At 43.5% G+C, this 23,999-nt stretch overlaps 1 protein-coding gene across 2 annotated transcripts in view; it reads right to left on the bottom strand.

Annotated features, from left to right (window-relative positions):
- OSBPL1A (oxysterol binding protein like 1A) overlaps positions 1–23,999 on the bottom strand; it is a 546,359-nt gene that overhangs the window by 294,949 nt on the left and 227,411 nt on the right. For both annotated transcript variants that reach the window (XM_029591150.1, XM_029591146.1), the window contains one exon: positions 1,346–1,452. In XM_029591150.1, coding sequence (XP_029447010.1) covers positions 1,346–1,452 — 107 coding nt within the window. The remainder of the gene's footprint in view (positions 1–1,345; positions 1,453–23,999) is intronic.

Genomic DNA, 23,999 nt, shown 5'->3' on the forward strand with positions numbered 1-23,999 from the left:
GGTCTGCTGTGGTGGCTATCCAACGGTTAAGAAAATAGACACTGAATTTATCAGCGTCCCGTTTTCCTAACCAGTGCACATGCAGGGGATAGGAAAATGGATAATGATTCAGCGCCCGTTCTCCCAACCTGACTACCAGCACCAGAAGGAGTGCATAAAATCAATATTAAAGTGTCAGGCACTTAATATTAATTTATTCACTCCTTCACTTATTGTGGATTGATCCCTTTACTGTCACATGTCAGTGAAAGGACCAATCTCCTTTCAGAAGGCTGTCCTGAAATGGGACTGGTCCTTTCACTGACAAATGCAGGAAGCAATACAGAAAAGCAGGTTTTTCTGCTTTTCTGTACTAGTTTTAGTAGCACTCAGCAATTAACGCCTGCTCCGGGCAGGCGTTAATTTCTGATCGCTAAAATGTGCACCCTAGACGCACTTTTTTTTTTGCATAGGGAGTGAATAGCTAATAGCCTCATTCACATGCATTTGCATGTGATAAGCGCTATTAGTTTCACTCTGCATTGGACGTGCGTTGTAGAGGCACTAATCCCTTTATTGTATAAATATTGTATAAGGGGATTAGTTAGCGCGTCTACAACCCGTGTCCAACTGCAGGTTATACAGTGCACTGGGCTCAGTGCACTGTATTGCATCGGCCCCTTAGAAAAGCTAACTGCAGATATTGAAGGAAAAACAGGACATTAGCCTCTGGGCCACACCTCACTGTTTGTTGCTGATGCGATAACGGACAGTTGGGGGCCTCAACGAACATATCGGAGTGGTCCAGAGAAGCAACCAGAGCAAAGGTCAGTAGAATCAACATAAAGACCTACTTCAACCTATTTGAAATCAGAGAACCAACAGCTTGGAGGAAAAGCTTTGGAATATTACTAGTGTTAACGTAGTGACCCATGAAGGAGGGAAAGCTTTTTGGACATTAGTGGCCAATGAAGTGACCAGTGAGCTGTTTCTGATTTCCCAACGCAGTGTCCCAATTTCCAAAATACATCACAGTGGGAATTGAGGAAAGTATTTTGTGTATATATTCATTAATGCAAACTATGCTTTGATTGCTTATTCTCAGACTTGTAAACTTCTATACTTGTAAATAAGTGCGCATTGTGTATTCTGACACAAAAAGGGGGTGGCTGACTGGTAAGTTTACAATTTGAAGCATATCCAAAAGGAGGTTTGCTGAACAAAACAGCTCATGTTTTTTTCTGTAAACAAAGGAAGAAAGCACCACAATGCAATGAAGCCCCATACAAGCAAGCACAAACACATTCTTGAAAAACAGATGTGAAGGAATTCAGAAAAACATGCTTCCAGTACCAATGATACTGACCACTTCATGCCTGGAGATCAGAGTAAGGCACCTGCTCAGTGTTGTCAAGCTTTCCTTAGATGCTTCAGAGACTTCTTGTACCTTTTGAAGAGCTGGGACAGGCATATCTGAAAAACACAAAATACAAATTATGTGAGCTGTGTTTTAACAGTGATGTCTGTGCTTCCCATGGTCCCAGCTCTAGCTCTTAGAAAAAGTGCTATAATCACATACTGTTTTAGGAGTCAAGTCTAGGTCTTTGTTTGATCCAATTTAAAAAAAAAAAAAAAAGAGAAGAGAACTGAGCTTTGCAGGGCTGTGTCAAGTGGTGTGCATGGTGAGGCATGGCAATTTCCTCCTCCTTGTGGGTTTCAAGATGAATCAAAACCAACCTAAGTTGTATTATGGTGCCATAAGCCTTCATTCAGTTACCTGCTCTCTAGATCCACACCCAATGCGCCCAGCCACAGTAGCAATGGTCCTTGGCCTAGGGGCCACAAACCATGGCTTCCTCCAGAACCCAGCTGATATGGACACAGTCTGGCAACTAGGTGTCACGATTGAGAAGTGACAAAAACTCCTTCCACGGCATCCCAACTGGCCTTGGAGGCACACACATTTTATAACAGTTCTAAGAGACTATTTGGAGATATCCAATGCCAACAGATGACCTTCAAGCATTAGCGATGGGCCAATGTAAAGAAAAGGTTAAGTCTTGAAAGATTACACTGAATGTAGCAACTAGTTCAGAAACCTAAATGTTGCTTTTCAGCCTACTCACAGGATAGCACTGACCCTAGCAGAACACCAATCTGTTCCATGTCTTAAGGTACTCAGCTAAACATGGGACTTAGGATATGCTCTGCAAAGAGCAAAAAAACCTATTGTCAGTGCCTTTTACTCATTTATATTTAATAGAACTTTATGCATAAGATTAGCATGTTATGGATAGATAAAGATACAGATAAAATTACTTTAAAATGTCTGTATGCAAATGCCTGAACTCTGAAATAAGACTGGAGAGTTAAAATGTATGGAGCTAAAAGCAGCTATAGACATAATAGGCATTTGACACCTGGTGGAAGGAGGATAACCAATGATACCAGGGTACAAATATTTACATGATGGGGCAAATAAGATTGGTGGAGGGGTGGCACTATAGCCAGGTTTCCCAAACCAGACCCCACAGCCAGTCAAGTTTTCAGAATATCCACAGTGAATATTCATGAGCTAAGTTTGCATAAACTGAGCCTCCATGCTATGCAGGTTTCTCATGCATATTCACTGTGGATAATCCTGAAAACCCAACTGTCTAAGGGGTCCCCCAGCACAGTGCTGAGAAGCCTTACACTATATACTAAGGATGGCAGAGTGAGGCAGGATAAATGCTTTGCAGGAAACAGCACTCTGGAATCCTCCAGGATAGAAATTTCAAGTGTAAAAGGGAAGAAGTATAGTAGTTGGGGGGGGGGGGGGGGGGGGGGGTATCTTAATTGCCCAACTGGCCAGGATGAGGAAACAGGCAATGAACCAGAATTTCCCAACCAGAGTGCTGCAGCACACACACGTGCCATGGCTGCAGTCTTTTTTGGCTTTCCCTCCTGGCCTAAATGTCCTCCTGCCAGCAAGGGGAAGGGATGTCAGAACAGCCCAGATCTGCTGAGGCTCTTGCTTCCCCCTCTGCTGGCTTTCCCATTCAATATGTGAGCCCTGTAGTCTAGCTGGCCCCATGCTGTTCAGACTGCAGAGGGAAGCTGACAGAGGAAGCAAAAGCAGCACCAGATAATTGTTCTTAGACTTCTGCCGACTCCAAAACAGGGTGGTGAGAAGGGACAGCTGAATTTGCCAGGGGCTGTGATGCCACAAATGGGGGACAGGGAAGAGAAGGTTATGATGCTAGAGGGGTGGGGATGAGGAAAGGCAAGGCAATGCTAGCAGGTGGAGGAGAGTGGAGAGAGAGCGAGAGAGGGGGAAAGGAAGGTAATCTGAGCAGGGGTTGTTTATGCTGGAGGGGGAAGAGAAGAGAAGATGCCAAGGGAGATGGAAGGTTATGATGCTGGAGGTGTGCGGAGAGGGAAGGGAGGAGGAGGTTATAGTGATGGGGGTGGGACAGGAAGGTATAAAGATGCCAGTAGGGTGGGTGTACAAGGAAGTGAAGAGAGTGATGCTGAATATGGTTTGCCACAATGAAATGAGTCCTATATACCAGGTGTGCCACAAACAAAAATAGGTTGGGAAACCCTGCTGTAAAATACCTGCAGACATTAGACTGGCTAGTAAAATGGGCAACAACGAGACTTCAATTGCTCAAAGTACGGACTGAGTAAATGACATCAGGATATGCAAGCGAGAAAGTTCCCAGATGCCATCAATGCCTGTTTCATGCAGCAGAGGGTCATGAAACCAACAAGAGGAGGAACTATATTAGATTTAGTTCTCAGTAGAATGAAGGTCCTGCTGCAAGAGATAAAGGTGGTGGATCTGCTTGCCAACAGTGATCATAATATAATAAAATGACACTAGAGCTGTGGTTCTCAACAGGTGTGTCATGTCACACTAGTGGGTCACGAGGTCCTGGGAGGTTTGTCGCAGAGCTAGCAGAAGGCTGCTCTTTCCTCATCAGTCTGGGCAGGAATTGGCTGATTTCTCCTTTATGGGGTATGACAGGAAGCTGTTCTTGCTTCCTTCTCTTCCTGGCCCAGTGAGAGATTGCTCCCTCCTCCTTCACCCAGATCAGAGACATCACAAACTCCTGTTCATATGGACCTGTCAGGACACCAACTTTATCTTCCCCTGCCTGACCTGGCAGTGAGGCTGCAGATGCTCTTTACCTCATGGGGCCTGGATGTGAAAGCAGGAGCATGAGAGTGAGAGGTGCATGCTATATAAATCCACTGCCTCTTCTTCCTCTCCTCAGTGCTTCTTGCCCTCAACTGCTGCTGGTAAAGAGGGAGGAATGACTGAATTGGACTGAAGGCTTTTCTGCTGACTGTAAGCCAGGAGAAGGGGAAATGGTGAAGGAATGGAGGTCGAGGTGGAGGCGGTCAGATGTATGTTGGGTAGGGAAGGGTAGAGACTCTTGAGCAGGGAAGAGAGGGAGCATGGGGAAGAAGATATGGGGGTGTCAAATGTTGGATAAGGATGTGAGCATGTGAAGGAATGATTGAATAGTTGGGAGGAGTGAGGGGGTGATGGGGCATGGAGGGGTGTGACTGGGAACAAGAGTCTTACTATGTCAGTTTTGAGAATATACATTTCTTCTCTCAAGTTTGCTTAATGGAGGAAATATATTTCTGGTTCTTCAGTTTGAACTGCTTGCAGAAGGTCTTGGGGTTTCCATTTCAATTTTTGTTTCCACATTTGTGATCTTGTTTTCTATATTTGGTGAAGGCAGTTCTGTCTGTGTGTGTCTGAGATGAAGTACTTTACTAGCAGGTAGAGATTTGTAGCAGCCTTATTTGTTGTATTTTCTCAGTATTATATTGCACTGGTGGTGAGCTGCTGCCTTTTCATGGGTAGGGCTATTGCTGTTTCATTTCTTGGCGTTAGTGCTGCTGCAGTATGGCAGATTTGATAAACATGTGCAGAGTGAGGGGTTTTTTTCCCCAGGTTTTATATTATTTTACAATGCACCTAGTAGCAGAGGGAGTTTATGATGTTATTGAAATGAGACCAGAATTTCTTTTTTGTATGGTGAATTGCACAGGGCAATGTCTTAGTTCTGCTAGGAAAATGGGGATTCGTGTGGATGCAGAGCATGTGCTTATATTTACTCCCATGATTGTCAAGTGCTCAGTGTGTCACACATGTGAGCATCTCAGGTGTGTCCTGACTGAAAAAAAGATTGAGAACTACTGCTCTAGAGGGTGAATTCTAAGGAAAACTACTGCAGCAGCATTTATCAAAAGGGAAATTGGTTACAAAAAATAAAAATAAAAATGCCACACTGAAAGGAGCAAATCACAAGGTAAAAATTTGCAGGAGGCATGGACATAGTAAAGTTATCATCCTCGAGGACTAGACAAAATGTTTTCTGTGCATTAAGAGAAGATCGAAGGAGAACCAAAACAACTGCCAGTGTGGTTTAATAGTGATGTGAATGAGAAAGCTAAAAGGCCAGTGTTAGAATTGCTTGTGTAGTAGGAAAACAGACTGATTCTCCAAGCTCCTAAAAGATAGTATTTCTTTCTTCAATGTTTGAATTGTGAGTTTGTAAGGGTCATTCATTTGATCTGAGAGGGTTAGCACTGGTTCCGAGTTGGATCCCAACCCTCCCATCTTTTGAAATACAGATCACCCCCCCCCCCCATTAGGAGGATAATCTTCAAAATAAGTCACTTAAAATAATCTTTTAGTGACTGACTAGTTTTATTATTGATGCTGGTCATTCACTAACAATCACCTAGTTATCAAATTTAAAAGCCATAGATTTTAAAAGACCTTATAAACCCTAACCACAATTTAACAACCTCTAAACTGAGACATGCCTGTGCCTTACATCAGCCTTTAAAAGACTATCAACTCAAATAAAAGATACAGACAAGCGAGATGGGAGGACTTAGCCAGTTTTTTGGGGGTTTTTTTTGCACAGAGTGCCCTATGTATGATTGTTTACCTGCTGGTAAGAAGTATGTGTGCACCCAGTGCAAACAGCTCCTGGTTCTCAGTCAACTCTGGTACCTGCAGGCCAGAGAGCCAGACAGCAGTTTATAGAGGAGATCTTCAGGGGCATCATAGAGTGATCAAACTCCAGTCTAGCAGTCCTTGTGCAACTTTGGAAAAGCAAGGTCACCTGACAGGAGACTATCACCTTGGTGCAGTGGAAGTGATCCTGTAGCTGGTACCTGCCTTCTAAGTGATGCTTTATCCTCTCGCACAGAAGATGCATCTCCAAGGGTCTGTGTCCAGGAGAGAGGAGATGGGACGGCTGTTGTAGTCATTGATTTGATCATTAGGAAATTAGATAGCTGGATGGCTGGTTGGACTGCTTGGTAACTTGCCTGCCTGGTGCAAAGGTAGAGAACTTTTAGAGTGTTGGAGAGGAGCCAGCTGTAGTGGTACATGTGGGTACCAATGAATTAGGAAGGTGCAGGAGGGAGGTTCTAGAGACTAAATTTAGAATCTTAGGTAAAAAGCTGACATCCAGAACTTAAATTTCACCAAAATGCTTCTTGCTCCATTCGATATACCCCAGAAGAAAGCAGAACTCCAGTCTCCCAATACATGGATGAGATGATGGTGCAGGGAAGAGGGTTTTAGGTTGACTATGAACTGGGGAACATTCTGGGGAAAAAGAGCCTACTCCTTAACCACAGTAGAACCAGGCTGTTAAACTTGAGAGAGGAGCCGATGTAATAAGACTCGTGGCAAAACAGGAGCTCATGTGTGTGGGTTTTGATCACCACGTGTGACTGAAGCTGCCGCTTTTGCGGGATGTAAAAAAAAAAAAAAAAGTTATGCAAAAGATTTGCACGAAGAAATACGCACACGTACGGAAAAGGGCACATACCTAAGCATGGAACAGGGCCTATGTAATAAGCAGCCGCATTCACATTCAAAACCCGTGCCTAAAAGCGAGTGAGCGAGCGAACGGGTCTCCCTATTAAGTGAAAGTATGACATTGGAAATATTAAAATACTTTCCAGGAACTGTGCTGCAGAAAGCATGGCAAAGATTTTCATGGATGCTAATTCACAACAATCTTGCAGCTCTTCTGGCTGTGTATCTGTCCATCCAGGGAAGCGCCTACCTCAGACGCCGTGAAAAGTGCTTTGCTAAGTTGGCCACTCTGAAATCTAGATAGACGTTCAGCTAGGCACTTATCAAGATGCTTGTGCTCTTCTGTTTGTGGTAGAAAATCTATATGATGGGGTGCCCAGCTAATCTTGCTGCTCAGGTGCTCTTCTGGCCATGTATCTGGCCACTTGGGTATTGAGCTAGGTGCTTAGTGCCTAGGGAAGCACCTACCTAAGCTGGCCGTTTGACACGCAGAAAAGCACCTAGTTAAGCTGGCCACTCGGACACAGAGATAGGCACTCAGCAAGGTGGTTTACAGGATGCTCAGACAACGACATAAGCCCCCCTGAGTCTGCACCTACACTTAACTCATGCCCTGACCATGGCGGTAAAAAACCCACATTAAAAACCTGCGCTAGCATTAGCACAGCTCCCTGCATTGCCTATGATTAGATAATCGCCTCCTTTGCATGCATTCGTAGAGGAAATACCACAGGTCTGTAAGCGTGATTGTACACATTTTCCTGTGCACAAAACCCTTATTACATTCCCGTATAGGACTTTGCGCAGGAAAACTCGCATACAGATTCATACATCTGCACACAAACCCATGGCAGTTTCAGCACACATTACATCGGAGCCAGAGAGAGCAGCTTTTAAACTAGTACATTAGGGAAGCAGATAGTTGCAGCAACATATGGTTCTGAGGGAGGTATCTTCAACAGATAGTGGCAAACCTCGAAAGTTAGAATGTCCCGATAGAGAGGTAGTTAAAGCTTAAATACAGAGCATACAGATTAAATTACCTTAGCTGATAAGAAGATTGTGGGTACATTTAGAAAAATACAAATAAAGCTACATTAATATGTTTGTACACAAATGGTAAAAGTCTGAAAATAAGACTGGAGAGTCAGAATGTATGGTGCTAAAGGAAGATGTAGACATTACAGGCATCTTGGAGATGTGGTGGAAGAAATCCAATGGGACACCAATACCAGGGTACAAATTATGTCAACATAACAGGGCAAATAAAATTGGTGGAAGGTGGGACTACCTTAAGAATGGCATAGAGTTGAGCAGGATAAAAAAGTTTGGCAAGAAGCTGCATTCGAATGTTTATGGATAAAAATTCAAAGAATAAAAGGGAAGATGGTTAAAACAAATCATAGCAAGTATTTTTTCAGTCAGCACACAATCAAGCTACATAATTTGTTGCTGGGGGATGTGGTCAATGAACCTAATATAGGGGCCGATGTACAGCACAGTCTACTGCATATTTTTACTTGGGTTTTAGTTTCTCAAAACTAACCTTGCCCAGGTATGTAATAAGGGCTTTAGTGCCCAAAAAAAAAAAAAAAAAAAAGCCACAGCAAGCTTAGCAGATCTGATGCAAATTTCAGGGTAACAAACCTTATTAGCTATTACTCTGCAATGCAAGAAGGCATTGCTATGGGAAGGCTGGCTAGCCCGTCTACTTTTACCAGGGGAAGTTTTAACACTGCCAGAGACAGGAATTAAACTTACTGTGGTAAAGAGGAGGGCACCAAATCTCACTCAGACTTGCTGGCCAAACAAGCGGGTCAACCCAGCAAATCCTGCCTCCCTCCCTAGCATGCCAAACCCCTCATGTTAAAATGCCTGGCCCAGGTCTGGGTAGGTCTTCCCAGCCCCTTCCCTCCCCTCTCACCTTAAAACCAAGTCAGCCTATCAGAGTTGGGTCCAAGTCAGTCGTCCTCCTCGACTTACAAAAAAAGATTTGACTGGGCCTTGAACTGAGCCCTCCAAATCCCCCTCCCCACCCAGAAACTCTTGCCAGAGAAGATCTCACCTCCTCTGGTTGGCAACAGATTGGTCCCACCACTGTCACATGTCAGTGAAAGGACCATCCCCTTTCAGAATAATGAAAGGGGATTGGTCCTTTCACTAACATGTGACAGTGGAGGGACCAATCAGCAGACAGTGAAGCTAGCAATAGCTGGGAACCCCCTTCAGCTTTTTTCTTAACATATGGGGGAAATAATACACCCTTACAACTGAAGGTATCAAATGAGCTGGTACTTTCAAAATCTCCCCCAAATAACCACTGAGGTTCCACAGCAGAAAAACTAAGCTTTGAGATGAAATTTGTTAAGGTTCCCTAATCTTCAAGCTTGGAATGCAGAAACAAAGTATCCTTAATAGCCTCATGTACCCCAGTAACTTTACTGGTCTGATTTTCTTCAGTCTCCAGGTACCTCCTAATATTAGCTGGATTTCTTGAGCAATTACTTCCTCTGACTGGGTTTGATCCATAATTAGTGTAATGTGTGCAAAGTCTTGCCCAAACCCTAAATAGTCTTCCAAATGTCCTCCAATTGTAAACTCAAGTGGTCTCTCTAGCTGGAAACAAGTCCCGACATTCCCCTATTTAGCTGAGCAGTCAGGTACTTGTGGTCTCAACATCCTCTGGGGATGCAGTTGCCACCATCCCCAATACTGCTCAGTCTTTTCCCATGCTCGAGCTAACAGCCACAGCAGAATTCCCTCCCTTCCACCACCCTCCATGCCAGCAACCCTCACCAGAGCCGGGGAGGGCATGCAAAGTTCTTCTCTCCACAGGCTTCATAGGAGGAAGTCTTCTCAGGGTTGAGTGAAATGCTCCAGTCTAAGAAAGGTAAGAGCACAACTCCCCCCCCCCCCCCCCAATGACCACAGACTATCAATATAAGACTACATATACAGAACATTCTGTGGGAGGCATTGGGACTACAGTATATGTCCAAGGCTTGCCTTCCCTTTCCCCAATTGAAATAAGGGATCCAAGGTTACCAAACCAGAGAAAATATAGAATCCAGTGGGACTTCAGGAACGCCTGCTGTGCATGACCTACACTAGGACGCCATCTTGTTCCTCCGTATCAGACTAACTCATCCCCTTTTTGTGTCTTACCAGGTATCCAGTACATGCGCATATTTTTCTAGATAAACTTTCAAAGCCTTGCCTGGTTACGCGTGTCATACTGGACTTCTCAATTCATCAATTTAGGTACAAATATAGGCTTCAAAAGTCTTAGACTAAAAATGCACTCAGACTTGAAATACTAGGAAGAGATTAGGCCTGGACAGATTTTGAAGGTGCAACATAGGCTTTAGCATCCTTCATCTCCCCTCTCTAATTAGATCATCCATCAAGTCATGGCTGATGGCAAATCAGACAGGTTTCAAATTTCCCTGTGCATTGTTGTTGTTTATGGGACTGATCTTTTATTTATTGTTCTATCCTGCAAATCCAGGTTGCTACCCATTCTAGGCGATTTACAATCTATACAAACATTTTATTATATCCAGACAATACAATGAGGGTTTTATGAAAACAATCAAGTGAAAGCTAGCTGGAAAAGGATGAGCTTTGTGCTTTTTTCCCCCCAAGAGCTTGTAATATGAGGTTTCATGGAGCTCTGGAGGCAAGGCATTCCACAGAGACGAACCTATCACTGAAAAGGGTTGCTTGCACATCACCTGCATTGGAGCTGCTTTAAGTGAGGGTAGAACAGATGTCATTGCCTTCAACTACTGCAATCTGTCACTGAGAGGGCCCTGAAAGCTAATATCAGAACCTTAAACTTTAACCTGTCTGCTGCAGGAAACAAGTACAAGCAATACAAGATTGATGGCACGACCTTTAAAATTGCAAAAGAAAAAAAAAAACATGAGTTGAGTGGCTGTGAACAATTGAGGAAATACCAACGTCTGAACTACAGAATGAAAATCTTGAACTGAAAGAATATTTTAATATAAATAGATATAACTTAAAAATGTAGACCTCAAAATTGTCTGTGGTGGTAAAGGTAAAAAACTTGAGTCTAATGAAAGCCTAAATCACTGATACAATTCTTCCAATATTTTTAAACAGATTTAAAATATAAACTCTTGTGCTCTTTGTATATTATGTTTTAAAAAATTGGGAGAGGATTGTATATACGGTGAAATCAGTCAGAAAAACAATATAAAGCAATGACAAATCAGTCTAAGAATGACAGCATTTACAGTACTTCTCTGGTATGTCAAAATAGTGCTATAGTAATCTCAGCACATCCTAAAAGCAGTGGGCTATGAAATCAGGGAAGCCAGGGTTCAAATCCTACTCTGACCCTGGACAAATCATTTTACCCTTCGTTGTCTCAGGTACAAAGTATGAGCCATCTGGGGACAGGAACATGCCTTTAGTACCTGATTGTAATCTGTTCTGAATATACTGCAAGGCAGAATATCAAATATCTAAGCTAGCAATCATTGTACATTGAGCAACTGAATAAGAGTTCTACTGTGGATTACACAACAGTTTGTTCTGGGAGATCATCTGTATTTTAGAGTGTCAGCGTAACCAAAAAGAGAAAAATTCCAGAATTTTAAATGCAAATGGAAAAGTCTAAAATAATCTAAGCACAGAATATACTAATGTGAAACTATTACTGGTAGCCTAAAATGTATTAATATAAACCTTTTGGCCACAGGTACCTTGTGAGGCACAAAGCTAAGCTCCTTCACCTCCCAGACTTCAGCAGGACTGGAGAAAAGTTGCAGCTTGTGGCCTTGTCTGCTGCCACCACTGCCCCCTCCACCCCCCCCCCCTTTCCTTCTGCATTCAGGACACTACTGACCCCTTCAACTGCTGTTATCATGCCTATGTTAGACTGTAGGTCCTGGCATTTCTGGTTGCTCCAGACATGCTAATGTCAAAGCAAATGATTTGAACAAACAAGCAAGTTTGCTTACCGTAAATGGTGTTTCCCTGTAGATATTTAGCATTTTTCTATACCGAGCTTCATGGTTAAATACCATATCAGATCGGTTTACATCGAACAGGGGATAGAGAACTTGTAACAAAACGGAACAGCAAATTATAATCAGAAGGAGAGCAAAAGTTACATTAAACAAGGACTATAAACAGGGTGAATTAGCGATGTTGCCTGGGGAGCATCCTCCAGTCCTCTAGGTGGCAGAGCTCTGCTCTGTGTCCTCTCCCACATGACTCCCATCTTGCCTCAGTCTGTTATCTAAGCTTGTACTGCACGATTAGGGGACTGTCCTGGGAGGCGAGTAGGTTAGGCATGGCTAATTCACTCCATCTACAGAAAACACCATTTATGATAAGCAAACTTGCTATTTTCCCTGCAGATAAGCAGGCTGAATTAGCCATGTTGCCTGGAGTCCCCAGCTGGAAGGTTGAGTGCCACATGGTCTCTGGAAGTGATGCGCAGTCCATTTCAGTTCGTGTAGGAAATGCACTCAACCTGGTATGCCGTTGCGGACAGTCTTTAGTTGTTCCTGCCAGAAGCATGGCTTGATACTCCATGGCATCCGCAGCCACTTACTGGTTGAGGCAGTAGTGTGACGTGAAAGTATTCAGCGACGACCACATGGCAGCTTTGCATATGTCCTAGATAGGCACCTCACTTAGGTGAGCGATGGAGGCCACCATTGCTCTGACTTGGTGGGCCTTTGAGGTAGACTATTTCTGATCTTATGTTCTAAAAATCAAGATAAGGCTCTCTTGGAGACAGGGAGCCCAGGGGCATTCAGGATGAAGAGAGTTGGGAGGCCCTGGACTCAGAATGCGTGTGCTGTTCGTAGTAAGCTAAGGCACATTTGCAATACAATGTGTGAAGCAGTCTTTCGGATTTGTGCAGCTTTGGGAAGAAGGTCAGTAAGGCAATTGTCTGGTTGAGGTGGAATGCTGATACCACCTTGGGGAGGAAGGAAGGATTAGTTCATGTCACCTTATTGTGGTGGAACTCCAGGTATGGTGAATAGTGGACCAATGCTTGCAGTTCACTGACCTCCTTGCTGAGGTGAGGGCGACTAGAAAGAGGACTTTCCAGGAGAGATACCTCATGTGACTGCTGTCCATATGTTCGAAGGGCAGGAGCATTAATTGTTCAAGAACTAGGTTGAGATCCCTCGGAACTGGTGGCCACAGCCATAGAATGCCCTTCATGAATCTGGAGACTAGCGAATGGCATGACACTGGGAAGCCATGAGGGAGGTGGTAAAGCTGCGATAGCTCTGACATGTACTCAGATGCCGTTGCCAGTACTGCCTGGTATAGATAGTGAAGGATTTCTAGCAGGCGTTCTGGAGGACAGGAGAAAGGATCTACACGTGCTCTCCACACCACTGACTATCTGATCCACTTGGCTTGGTAGTTTTTTTCTGGTGGAGTACTTCTGAAGGACACAAATATCTAAACCTACCACTACCAATTCAAGATGTATGTCAATATTATCATTTCAATCTCCACGCTGTCAGATGGAGGGATGAGCGCTTGGGGTGAAGGGACCCTCTGTCCTGTGACAGCAGGTTCCAAGCATGCCTGAGGGGCACTGGCTGCCTGGTTGAAGGGCGGACTAGGTAGGTGTACCACGGTTGCCAGGGCCACGAGAATGAGATTGGCTCTGTCCGTGATGTGCTTCTGGATGGTCCTTGATGAGTGGGATTGGGGGTGGAGGCGCATAGCAGCCCTTCCGTCCACAGGATGAGGAAAGTGTCCTGTTATAGACTGCTTGCTGGGAGGAGGGGAGGAAGGGGGAAGGGTAGACTGAGCAGAACGTGGGCACTTTCCTATTCTCCATGGCCCCACATTTGAAAGAGGAGTTCTGCCACCTCCTGGTTGAGTTCCCATTAGTGGGGATGGAAAATCCTGCCGAGTGTCTGCTCTTGAGTTTCCTATACTGGGGAGGTAAGTCACTTGGAGTGCAATGACTCCTTCTGCCCACTCCAAAATCCATACGGTTTCTCTGTAGAGCCTCCATGAACCGGACCCCTTCCTTGTTTATGTAAATCACCACCACCTGATTGTCTGTGTGGATCATGACTGTCGTTCCCTGTAGGGCATCCCTGAACGTGCACAAGGCGAACCTGATTGCTCACAATTCCAACAGGTTTATTTGCTGCATTCTCTCCCAGTACAACCATCATCCTTGGGTTTGAAACTGATCTACGTAGGCACCCCAGATTTGCTTGAGGTGTCTTTGGTCAGAATGACCTGATTAGCTGGCTGTTGGAGAGGTATTCCCATGAAGCATCTTAAAGCACACCCACCACTGGAGATCCCTTTTCATACTTGTGACCTTGACCAGTTGTGACAGGGGGTGCAGATGCTGTGTCCACTGTAGTCTGTGCATATGTAGGTGCACGTATGGCACCACGGACTGATACTACCATGTGCCCCAGGATGGTCAATACTTGGGTTGGGGTATGTGCAACAGCCAGCAGTTGTGTAGCCAGGGTCTGCAGAGCATGACCCCTGGATTCCAGCAGGGATGCCTTGCCCACTTGTATGTCGAATACTGCCCCAATAAGCTGAAGGGTTTGGGTTGGCTGTAGATTGGACTTTTCGTAGTTAAGAAAGCTCAACTCTTCCAGGCATTGGATGGTGATTAGTAGGTTGCGTTGCAAGGAAGATGGGTCCAGGGCAACTAGCAGCCAGTTGTCAAGGTAAGGAAACAGCTGTATTCCTTTTTTCCTGATACGGGCCACCACCACTGCTAGGCTCTTGGGGATGACAACAGTCCAAATGGGAGTAATTTGCTTTTAGGTCAATGGGCACCATTTCCAGTCCAAAGGTACTGCCAACAGGTATGGTAGATGGGGATCTAGTGCCTCATCCAATTGTTGGGTTGTAAGAAGGCTAAGATTTTAAACAAATGGAAAGAGATTCAAAGAGCAAATAAGTGGTATTTTACTAAGTTTTTAGGATATATGTAATTTTACTGGATTCCTCTTATAATTTTAGTGATTTTATTTAATTATGAATGTTTAAGTTTTATTTGGATATTAGTATTTAATTATTTTACAACTCTTTGATGGATAAGATTGTTATTTATACTTTTACTATGTGAACTGTTTGATGGCACCCGAAGTGACAGAATAGAAAAATTGTCAAATAAGAGATGACTTGAGGGAAGTCATCTTGAACTTCTCCTTGCAAATGAATCTTGTTGAGCGCCCGAAGGTCCAGGATGGGGCGAAATCCTCCCAATTTCTTGGGTATGAGGAAGTATGGGGAATAAAATTCCTGATTCCACAAGGAGATGGGAAGTCTGTGGATGCAGTCCTGGTGAAGCAGTCTGGATACTTCCTCCTTGAGGGCATCCCCACTGTGTGTTCAGTTCCCTTGTAGCTGTTTGAGATGCAGGAGGGTCGGTGTTTTGAAATTCAGAGTTCAGCCCTGCTTGATGACCTGAAGTACCCAGCTGTCTGTTGTAGTTTCCTCCCAGGACTGAAAAATAGAGAGTTCCTCCCACTGTTAGTGGTGGAGATTGTTTGGGTGTTCCTAAAACCCCTGATGGGTTTTGGAGTTGGTTGGGTCTGCAGGGCCATGGGTTGCATTGTCGACACCATGGCTTTGTGTTTGCTGTGGTGCCCTACGTGGTTGGTACAACTGCGGGTGAGAGGGGTAGTCTGCCTGTACACGATAGAGTGTGTTCTCCGGGGGAGGTGGGGGGGGGTGCAGAATAATAATTTCTTTCGAATGATTGATCTCTGAGAAGTAAGGGACTGCACTGCGACATTCTGTTTTTAGCTGGGCCAGTCTCCCATAGCTTATTCCCAAAGAGGTTGTTCAGGAGACGGGGGAGGTTGGAGAGCTTCTCATGCACATCCTCCCTGATAGCACTTGCCCGTAGCCATGCCAAATGTCTGGCTGAGATAGCTGTCACGGTGATTCTAGCTGATGTATCAAATGCCTCAAATTGTGTGGAGCAAGTGGTGGCCTTCCTCTATCACATGCAGCTGGGCTGGTGGGTTGCAATCCAGGCCAGCACTCACTTCAGGCTTCAAGGATTGGAGACTCGTACAAGTATTGGGTGATATAAAACTGGTGCTGCTGTATTTTGGCATTTAGCATTGCAGTCTGGAAAGTATGTCTTCCAAAGTTGTCCAAATACTTGTTGTCCCTCCCTGAAGAGGTATTGAGTGCAGTCGTGATTTTTTTCACCCTCTTCATGGCTGACTCCACCATGATGAAAGCATGGGGGAGCTGGACCATGTTATAAGAGGGTGATGTGCAAATCCGGGATTTCAAGTCTGTTTTGCGGGATGTTGCTGGCCCTGACAAGGGAAACTGCTATTCTTTAGTTATTAAATCATCCAGGACTGCATGCTGAGGGTAAAGCAGTTGGCGTCTTGAATATCTTGAGTATATCCAGGACTTCCACGCAGGAGTCCGGCACCGTCCTGGTTTCTATATTGAGAACATTCCAAACAAACTAAGAGAAGTCTTCTGGTGGGGAGATAGGCAGAGGCTGTTCCTCGGGGGGGGGGGGGGGGGGGTGTCAGAGGGATAACCTGTCGAAGAGCCAGGAGCATCACAAGGGTGCTTAGTACCGGCTGGTCGGGGCTCTCACTCTGCCAAGGTGGAGTCCTGCGGTGGGAATGCTCTCCCTGCTTTCCGCCGTGATGTTGCAACATGACTTTTCTGCACCGGCAGAACATTAAGCCAGGCAGTCTCGGCCCTTGCTATTTTGTAGCAAAGTATTCAATGCTGTAGCCAAAATATGGCATCAGTATAGGAGAGGGGAGCTCCACGTGCAGCCTGAAACACGGAAGAACAAGACTGAAGCAAGCTGGCAGCCGTGTGGGAGAGGACACAGGCACACAGGGCAGAGCTCTGTGTGCTTTGAGGAACTCTGCCATCTAGAGGACGTTCCCTAGGCAACATGGCTAATTCAGCCTGCTTATCTGTGGGTAAAACCATCACCCGTGAACACTCGTGACAAAGGGAGAACCTAAGGATACCATCCATAGCAGCTTCTCATTCCTATATTTAAAATCTTTTCTATACCATCATTCAGTATATACTATCACAACGGTTTACAGATAGGCATGTAAATTAAATGTAAGAGTTAAATTGGGTAATATAAATTAACATAACAGTACCAGTAAAATGCGATTACATAGTTACATAATAAATAATATTAAACCTCTGCTTCAAATTTTCCCCACTAACTCACTGGGACTGTTCTGTTTTTCTGGACAGGTTTCCAATGTTATTTCAACTGCTCCTTTTCACACCAATTTCTTTTCAATTGACATGTGGCCACCCCCTCCATGTTTCATGCTTACGAAAGAGTAGTTGAGACTGAGCAATCAATCTTGTTTTTCTCTTCTATCACATTCCTTGTCACTACTACTATGTACCCTCCCTTTATGTCTAGCTCTATTTCTACTATTCTACACTATGCCATTGTCCATGACAAATTGTACCTAACAATTCTAGTTTATTTTGTTTAAAATCATTGCTTTCCACATCAAATCTTCCAAAGCAATTTACAAAAAAAATTTAACACAATCAAATAATCACAAAGTAAACATCTAAGCTATATGCTCTCCCCATTTGAAGTTTTAAAAATACAGAGGAAGGCCACCATATCCATAAAATTCAAAGAAAAGAGAAAGTTACCATATCGGCAATAAATGGACTAATCATTAAAAGTCAGACATGAGCCAGGTTTTCAAATTAAGAAATTTTAACATCTTTTTCCAGCCTTTAAACTCAAGATAGATCCATAAAACTGGAGTTCATTATTCTCATCTCCCAAATCCTTCCTTCCAGTATGCTCACCAGAATGATCATTCAGCCTTCAGTACATCTGCTACTGCTCAAGCTCTTTAAATGTAACCAACTGGCTTTCAGTACTGCCCCTTGTACAGGCTCTGTCCCCCTCTCTCGTGCACACACCCCTAGATCCAGGCCCCCTCTCAAAAACAAGTACCCTCCTTGTTCTAAAACCTATCAAACTTGGGGAGGACAAGGTGTCCGTGAGATGAGGACACTGTCTTTTGCTGTCTGCTGTTAAAGTTTTGTTTCCTCTCTATTGGCTCTGAAAAGGAAGGGAAGGTGCTCGTTTTCCCTTCCGAACTCACCTCCCAGGACAGCAAACATCTTTTGCGTCCCCTGTTTCTGTTCTGTCCGGTGGCCAGTTCTCCATTGCTGGGTCTGAAGGAGGAGAGTCAGCCCAACCACGAGAGGAGGTTTCTCCTCAGTCCCCGGCCTCAAGAGTCTCTGCCGTTAGCCTGGCATACTTCACTGTTGCAGAAGTATGTCGTCTCTCTGCAGCCAGCACGGGAGGGGGGGGGGGGGGGGGGCCAAGGAGCTGTCGCTGCCCTACAATCTTTGCAGGAGTTGGGAGCGTCTCTTCCTGATCCAGTTGCAGTTTCAGCCTCACTGGAGGACGTTTCTTCTACGGTGGTTCTGTCTTCTGGGCAGTCTTTTCCCATTGGTGAGTTCTCCCAACTTTCATAAACCGGCAGAAGTAACTTTGGATTCCTTTTTTTGAGACATGATCACTAAGCTTGGCCAGATTCTATGCCTCTAGGGTAAAATGGGTTCTCTTGCTTTAAAAAAAAAAAGAGCCCCAATTATCTAGGCTTGAATTACAAGTTTGGAAGCATGTGGAACAACTTTTCACAGTGTAAGAATGACTTAGGGACTGTCCAAGGGGTTCAAACTGCTTTTTTTTTTTTTGCAAGAACAAGGAGCAATGTCTCAACGAATTGAAGCTCTGGAGAATTTTGCTAAAAAATGTCATCTTCGTATATTGAATTTTCCTAAGATCATGGTAAGTTACCCTGGATTACTTTTAAGAAATATTTAGTAGAAAATTTGAATCTTGCTCCAGAGTGTCTTCCCTCTGAATAAGCTGGGTTTTTTTTGCCATCTTCATCTCAATCCAATGTTGTTCCTGGCCACGAGGCTCCTTCTCTGATTCTAACTGACTTTTTAGAATAGCCTTCCCCAGAAATCATTGAAAGGACTACAGTGTTAGTTTGTTTTCTCTGAAGCTGATGTTAGTAAAGTAATGAAAGCTTATTTTCAGAATTTAAATATGGATTTTCTGGGTCAAAAATTGAGAATTTTCCCTGATATCTCTCAATTGACAGCAAAGACAGACCTTTCTGGCCCTCAGGAAAGATACTTTGTCTTTAGAAGCCTCATTTGTTTTGTAACATACCATTCAGAGTTCTCTCTCTCTCCAGAATACATGAAATCTTTTATTGAGGCTTGTAAGATGTTAACATACTCTCCTGATCCTTCAGGGAACCAATGACCTCTTGATATTGATAATAAGATTGGCTCGTCAGTGCATTTGCCTTAAATTTTCCTATATTTTCCCCCTTTTCTTAGGTTCCTTTTTCAAGGGTTGCATATATTTCTAAATCAGTTATATGTATATTTATTTTGTGTGTTTTTGTATATACCCTGGCTACTGATACAAAGTTTTCTATGCTTTAATTGAAATATTAAAAATAAAGTATAAAAAAAACGACAAGCACCCTCACATACACAATCCGTTTTCCTTACACAGCCTCTCACAGAGATACACTTCTCCCCCTCCACACAGCCAGCCTTGCAGTATATCACACAGGTTCTCTGGCACACATCCCCCCTCCCCCCCATAGCCTCACACATGCTACCTCCCCCCTCCTCCATATTCAATGTGTTTAATTTATGCATATGTCAATAAATTAACTTTGATATCACAAAATATAAAATCACATCTCTTACTAGACAATGTTAAAACTCATGTCGATGACGTTCTTTGACATGCGATACCTGTTGGTTCTGGTTGAATGAGATATGGATTATAAACATGAAGTAATACACTGATGTTAATGGATATTGATAAAACGGAGGTTTGAAGTTTAATATAGTTTGCGAGACGGCCGGGGTACTTGAAGGTGGGGAGTTGGTACCTGTTACATTGAGTCCCTGAGGAAGTCCTGGGTAGGGGGTGAAACAAGGATCTTTGTCGGATGGAACGGAAGGAATATTTTTCTTTGTAAAAGCGACTTGAAGAGCCCGATTGGATCGGGAGATACTGTGGTGTGCAAAGGAATTTGAGAGAAGAATTATTGAGGAGGAACTTGAATGTTTTGCGATATAAAATATATATTTCAAACATGTTTGATGAGATAATCCGTTTAAGGCTTGCGGATTTACCGGGTAATAGATAATCAAGAATAAGTAATAAATAGTGGAGTATATATTGCACACATGGATAAAAATATGTATTAAAAATATGTATTAAAGAAACTTATTGATAAATGTATGTAATGAGACTGTTTTCAGGTGTTAGTTTTTTAATAGTATGAATGGTAGGTGTGTATGTGATGGTTAGTGAGTTTTAACATTGTCTAGTAAGAGATGTGATTCTATATTTTCTAATATCAATAAAGTTATTGTATTGACATTATATGCATAAATTATTCTCTTTATGTGTATGTAACTATCAGATGGATAGAGAATTATTTTGAAATATCCCTGTGTATTGTTTACCATATTCAATGCAAGCAGAATGGGCTCCGCTCGCGGCTGCCAGGGCCTGCTCCAAATGATGCGCAGAAAATGGAAATTCTGCATAGGAGGGGAATTCTGAGCAAGTTCTGTATTCTGCAGTACCTATTTCACAAGCTAAGTTTCAAGAAGCAAGATGTTGCTGTGAATTTGTTTTTACAGGCTACACTGAATCTCAAGTCCAATGTCATCAAAAGTCCAGAACCTTGTTGGATCTATCATCTGCCTATGATACTGTTTTAAGGAGAAACCCATCTCTAGACATCAAACCTTAGTAACCAAATCTTCCAGGTACATCTTGTCAGCAATTAAAGTCAGACAAGGATGGCTTGCCTCAAAGGCCAGTATTAGTCTTATCTTCATCAGTGACTTCCCAAAGACTCAAATTTGTCTATGAAGACTATTTGTTCTTTGGATGGGTAGGGCAGATCAGGTTTAAAAAAACCCCAAAAAGATCCCAATGAAGGATCTCTCCAAAAGATGGAAGATTGATTGTACTCAGTTTCGAGGCACAAACTAAAAAAAAATATAACTTCCAGCTGTTAAAATGCTGGAATGATTCTTCTGCAGCAACTTGAGCAAGAAATACCTCATACTTGGGAGTAATACTTCAAAGCAGCATCACTTTTAGGAATCATAATGAAAATGTATATTATAAAACAAAGATCAGGGCCATAACTTACAATCTGAGGATCTGATAGACCCTTTTAACAGCTACACTTATTCTAGTGCTGAGTATTGTGCACTAGTTTGGATATCAAGCAACCATGTTACCAAAAATTAGATATTTAGATTAATTGCTTTGTTCAGATAACAGACATTGAAATGCACTCCAGAGTGGTTAGCTGTCTTGGCCAACATCCTTGCCCATCTCCACCTTGACAACATTAAAGCAAGGCATGATAGTCTGGCCCAGTGACTGTGGCAGTCTTGCACAATACCATGTTTAAAGACCTGGGTTTGATTCCTGGCTCAGGGCTTCTGTTTCCTAGATAGGCCAAGGATACTACAGAGGCAACATTCACAGTCCCTGTGGAAGAGAAGTAAGCCATCATGCAATAACAGATTAACCAGATTTAGGGTACATGTGTTATGGCTGCCAGCCGCGGTGGTCCGCGACCAGGGCCAGCCACTCACCCCCACAGGAGGACCGCCGCTGAAATGCCAGCAGGAGCAGGCAGCCATCCTAGATGCGTTCTTCGCGGCCGTTCTAGCCACTGCTGACCTGGCCGCATCCTTCGGTGTGTCTCCCCTCTGATGCTGGCTCCTCCCCCGCCGGGCCTGCTGCTGATTATATTTAAAGGGGCCATGACAGGAAATTGCCACGGCTCCTCCCTGTATATTATTTAAAGCAAGGTCTGCTCCTCAGACCTTGTCTTGGTTTCTTGGCTCCTGGGTTCCTGTTCCCTGTGCTCTGCTGCCTGCCTTCCTCGGACCTGCTCGGTTCCTGCTTCTGCTCCCTTCCTCTTTAGATTTTTGGCTCCTGACCCCCTGGACCGGCTTCTGACCATTCTTCTGGCTCCTGACCCTTCCTCTGGCTTTGAAGTTTGAACCGGCTTCCGACCTAGACTGTACATTGACTTCTCCTGCCTTCACGGTGGTCCAGCCGGCCCCATGTACTCAAGGGCTCAACCTGAGGGGGGGGGGGGGCGGAGAGAACGGGGCTGGTAATGGTGAAGCTCCAGCCGGCCCTCGCTTCAGTACAGCCTCACCTTCAAAACGGTAGGGACCTGTGAGGGTCTTCTCTGAGATAGTACGAGGTAGAGTTGGCACTAAGGATCCACTTCTCAGAACCATAACAGTAAACCAAGGCCATGGATTCGGTGGTGGCATCAACCCTGCAAGCCATTCCAGGTCTGGTTCTTCCGCAGTCACTGCCACCTTGCTCCAGGCCTGAAAATGTTTCTACGTCTCTAGCTTATATTAGTTTGAAGAGAGTTTGAGAGCTGGTGTGAGAAGTGAGGTTCTCATCCTCTCAAAATTGAAATTCCACTAATACTAGAATTTTTACAGGAAAGTCTGCTTAAACTCTGAAGGTGCAGGTAGCATCTCTTGCTTGTTATAGGGGGTGAATCAATGGTGGAACATAGCCTTCCCATCCAGAAGAGTAATTTAATAACCCAACTGTCCTGGCATTAGAATGCTATATTAAACACTTAAAGCTTCGTTGGATTCTGCTTAACAAGGAAAGTACCATGTTATAGAGAAGCTCCCATAAGCCCTTTTATTGGCCTGTCTCAGCTCAGTTTCTCCTATTGTTTTCTTTAATCCTTAGCAGCATGCATAAAAGTTGGTGCAAAATACACTTATTTCCTTCTGCACACACTTCTGTTTCACTACCACTCAGCCCAATGGACCACTGTTTCTTTGATGGCATCAGTGCTCCAGAATTAAGGTTAAATCTACAAGTGGTGGCATCCTCCATTAGCAAGGTCTAACAGTGCCAGGTGGGCCTTTCAGTGGTCTTGGTGACATACAGCAAAAAAAGCAGGATCTGGGTTAATAGCTGCTCCAAGGGCCCTGCAGAGAATGCTACAATTCAACCTTTAAGGCCCAGAGCTGTGAAGTTTGCAGAATCCCTATACATCCTAGAATCAATAAACAATACTGAGTTTGTCATAATACTCTGAAGGTAATATGAAAGGCAAATTTTTAAGTTGAAATCTGTTGTGACTGTTAAGGTAAAAAATGTGACTATTAAAGTTGTATTCTTGACATCTGCATTTTTGCTCATGTGAAAATTACCAAAAAAATGCTCATTGAATTAAGATAGAAGTTCACATCAAAAGCTCAACATCGATTTAATTGTTTTACAATAAAGTAAGGAATTTAAGAAGGCTACACTAGCCCAAACTGAGAAATGTGCCTACAACTTTTACAAAATAAGCCATCCCTCCTACTTCAGGAATTTATCTTCCACATATAAGACAGGATTTGCATGTGGCTTGATCTGTGGAGAAAGTACAATCTCATCTGACAAGATTTAGAAACTGGTTGCGAAGTCCATCTGGGGAAAGGAAAATTGGTAGTTCATTTTAGAATAGATCTGGATACTGAAAATTCCCCATTCCTGTACATAAAAATGTTTTGTTCACTGGTCATAAGATTTTGGGGTTTCCCCAGCTCTTTCAAGATTTCACAATAGAACTACCTTTCTTCTCAGCATCCTTATAAGTGCTGGGTAGTGTCTAATGGAAAATTTTCTTTGAGCCTATGCAGTTAACTGCCTAAGATTAAAAAAAGCCAGTTCACTTAAGTTCCATTAAGCCATCTTCTCTCAAATATATTAACTAGACAAGGAGTTATTTAAATTGGGTTCAACATGTTTTAATTTCTAGATTGTTATCCTGATGTAATATTATATGAATCTAAAAAAAATGTTTTATAATTGTATACTAAATGTGTTTGGATTTATTAATGTATTTTTGGCTAAGAAATTCACCCAAAGAGAGAGGTACATGTTAGAACAGCACTACACACTCCTAGGACATTACAAACTTAAATTGTGTACAACCTATTAGAATAGCAGTATACAATCAGAGGTTATTAGTAGCTTCATAATCTAAAGGTCTGCCTGAGAATTAAGCTTTAAAGTCAAGCCACT

Source organism: Rhinatrema bivittatum, chromosome 2 (genome assembly GCF_901001135.1).
Source record: "Rhinatrema bivittatum chromosome 2, aRhiBiv1.1, whole genome shotgun sequence".
Taxonomy (NCBI): Eukaryota; Metazoa; Chordata; class Amphibia; order Gymnophiona; family Rhinatrematidae; genus Rhinatrema; species Rhinatrema bivittatum.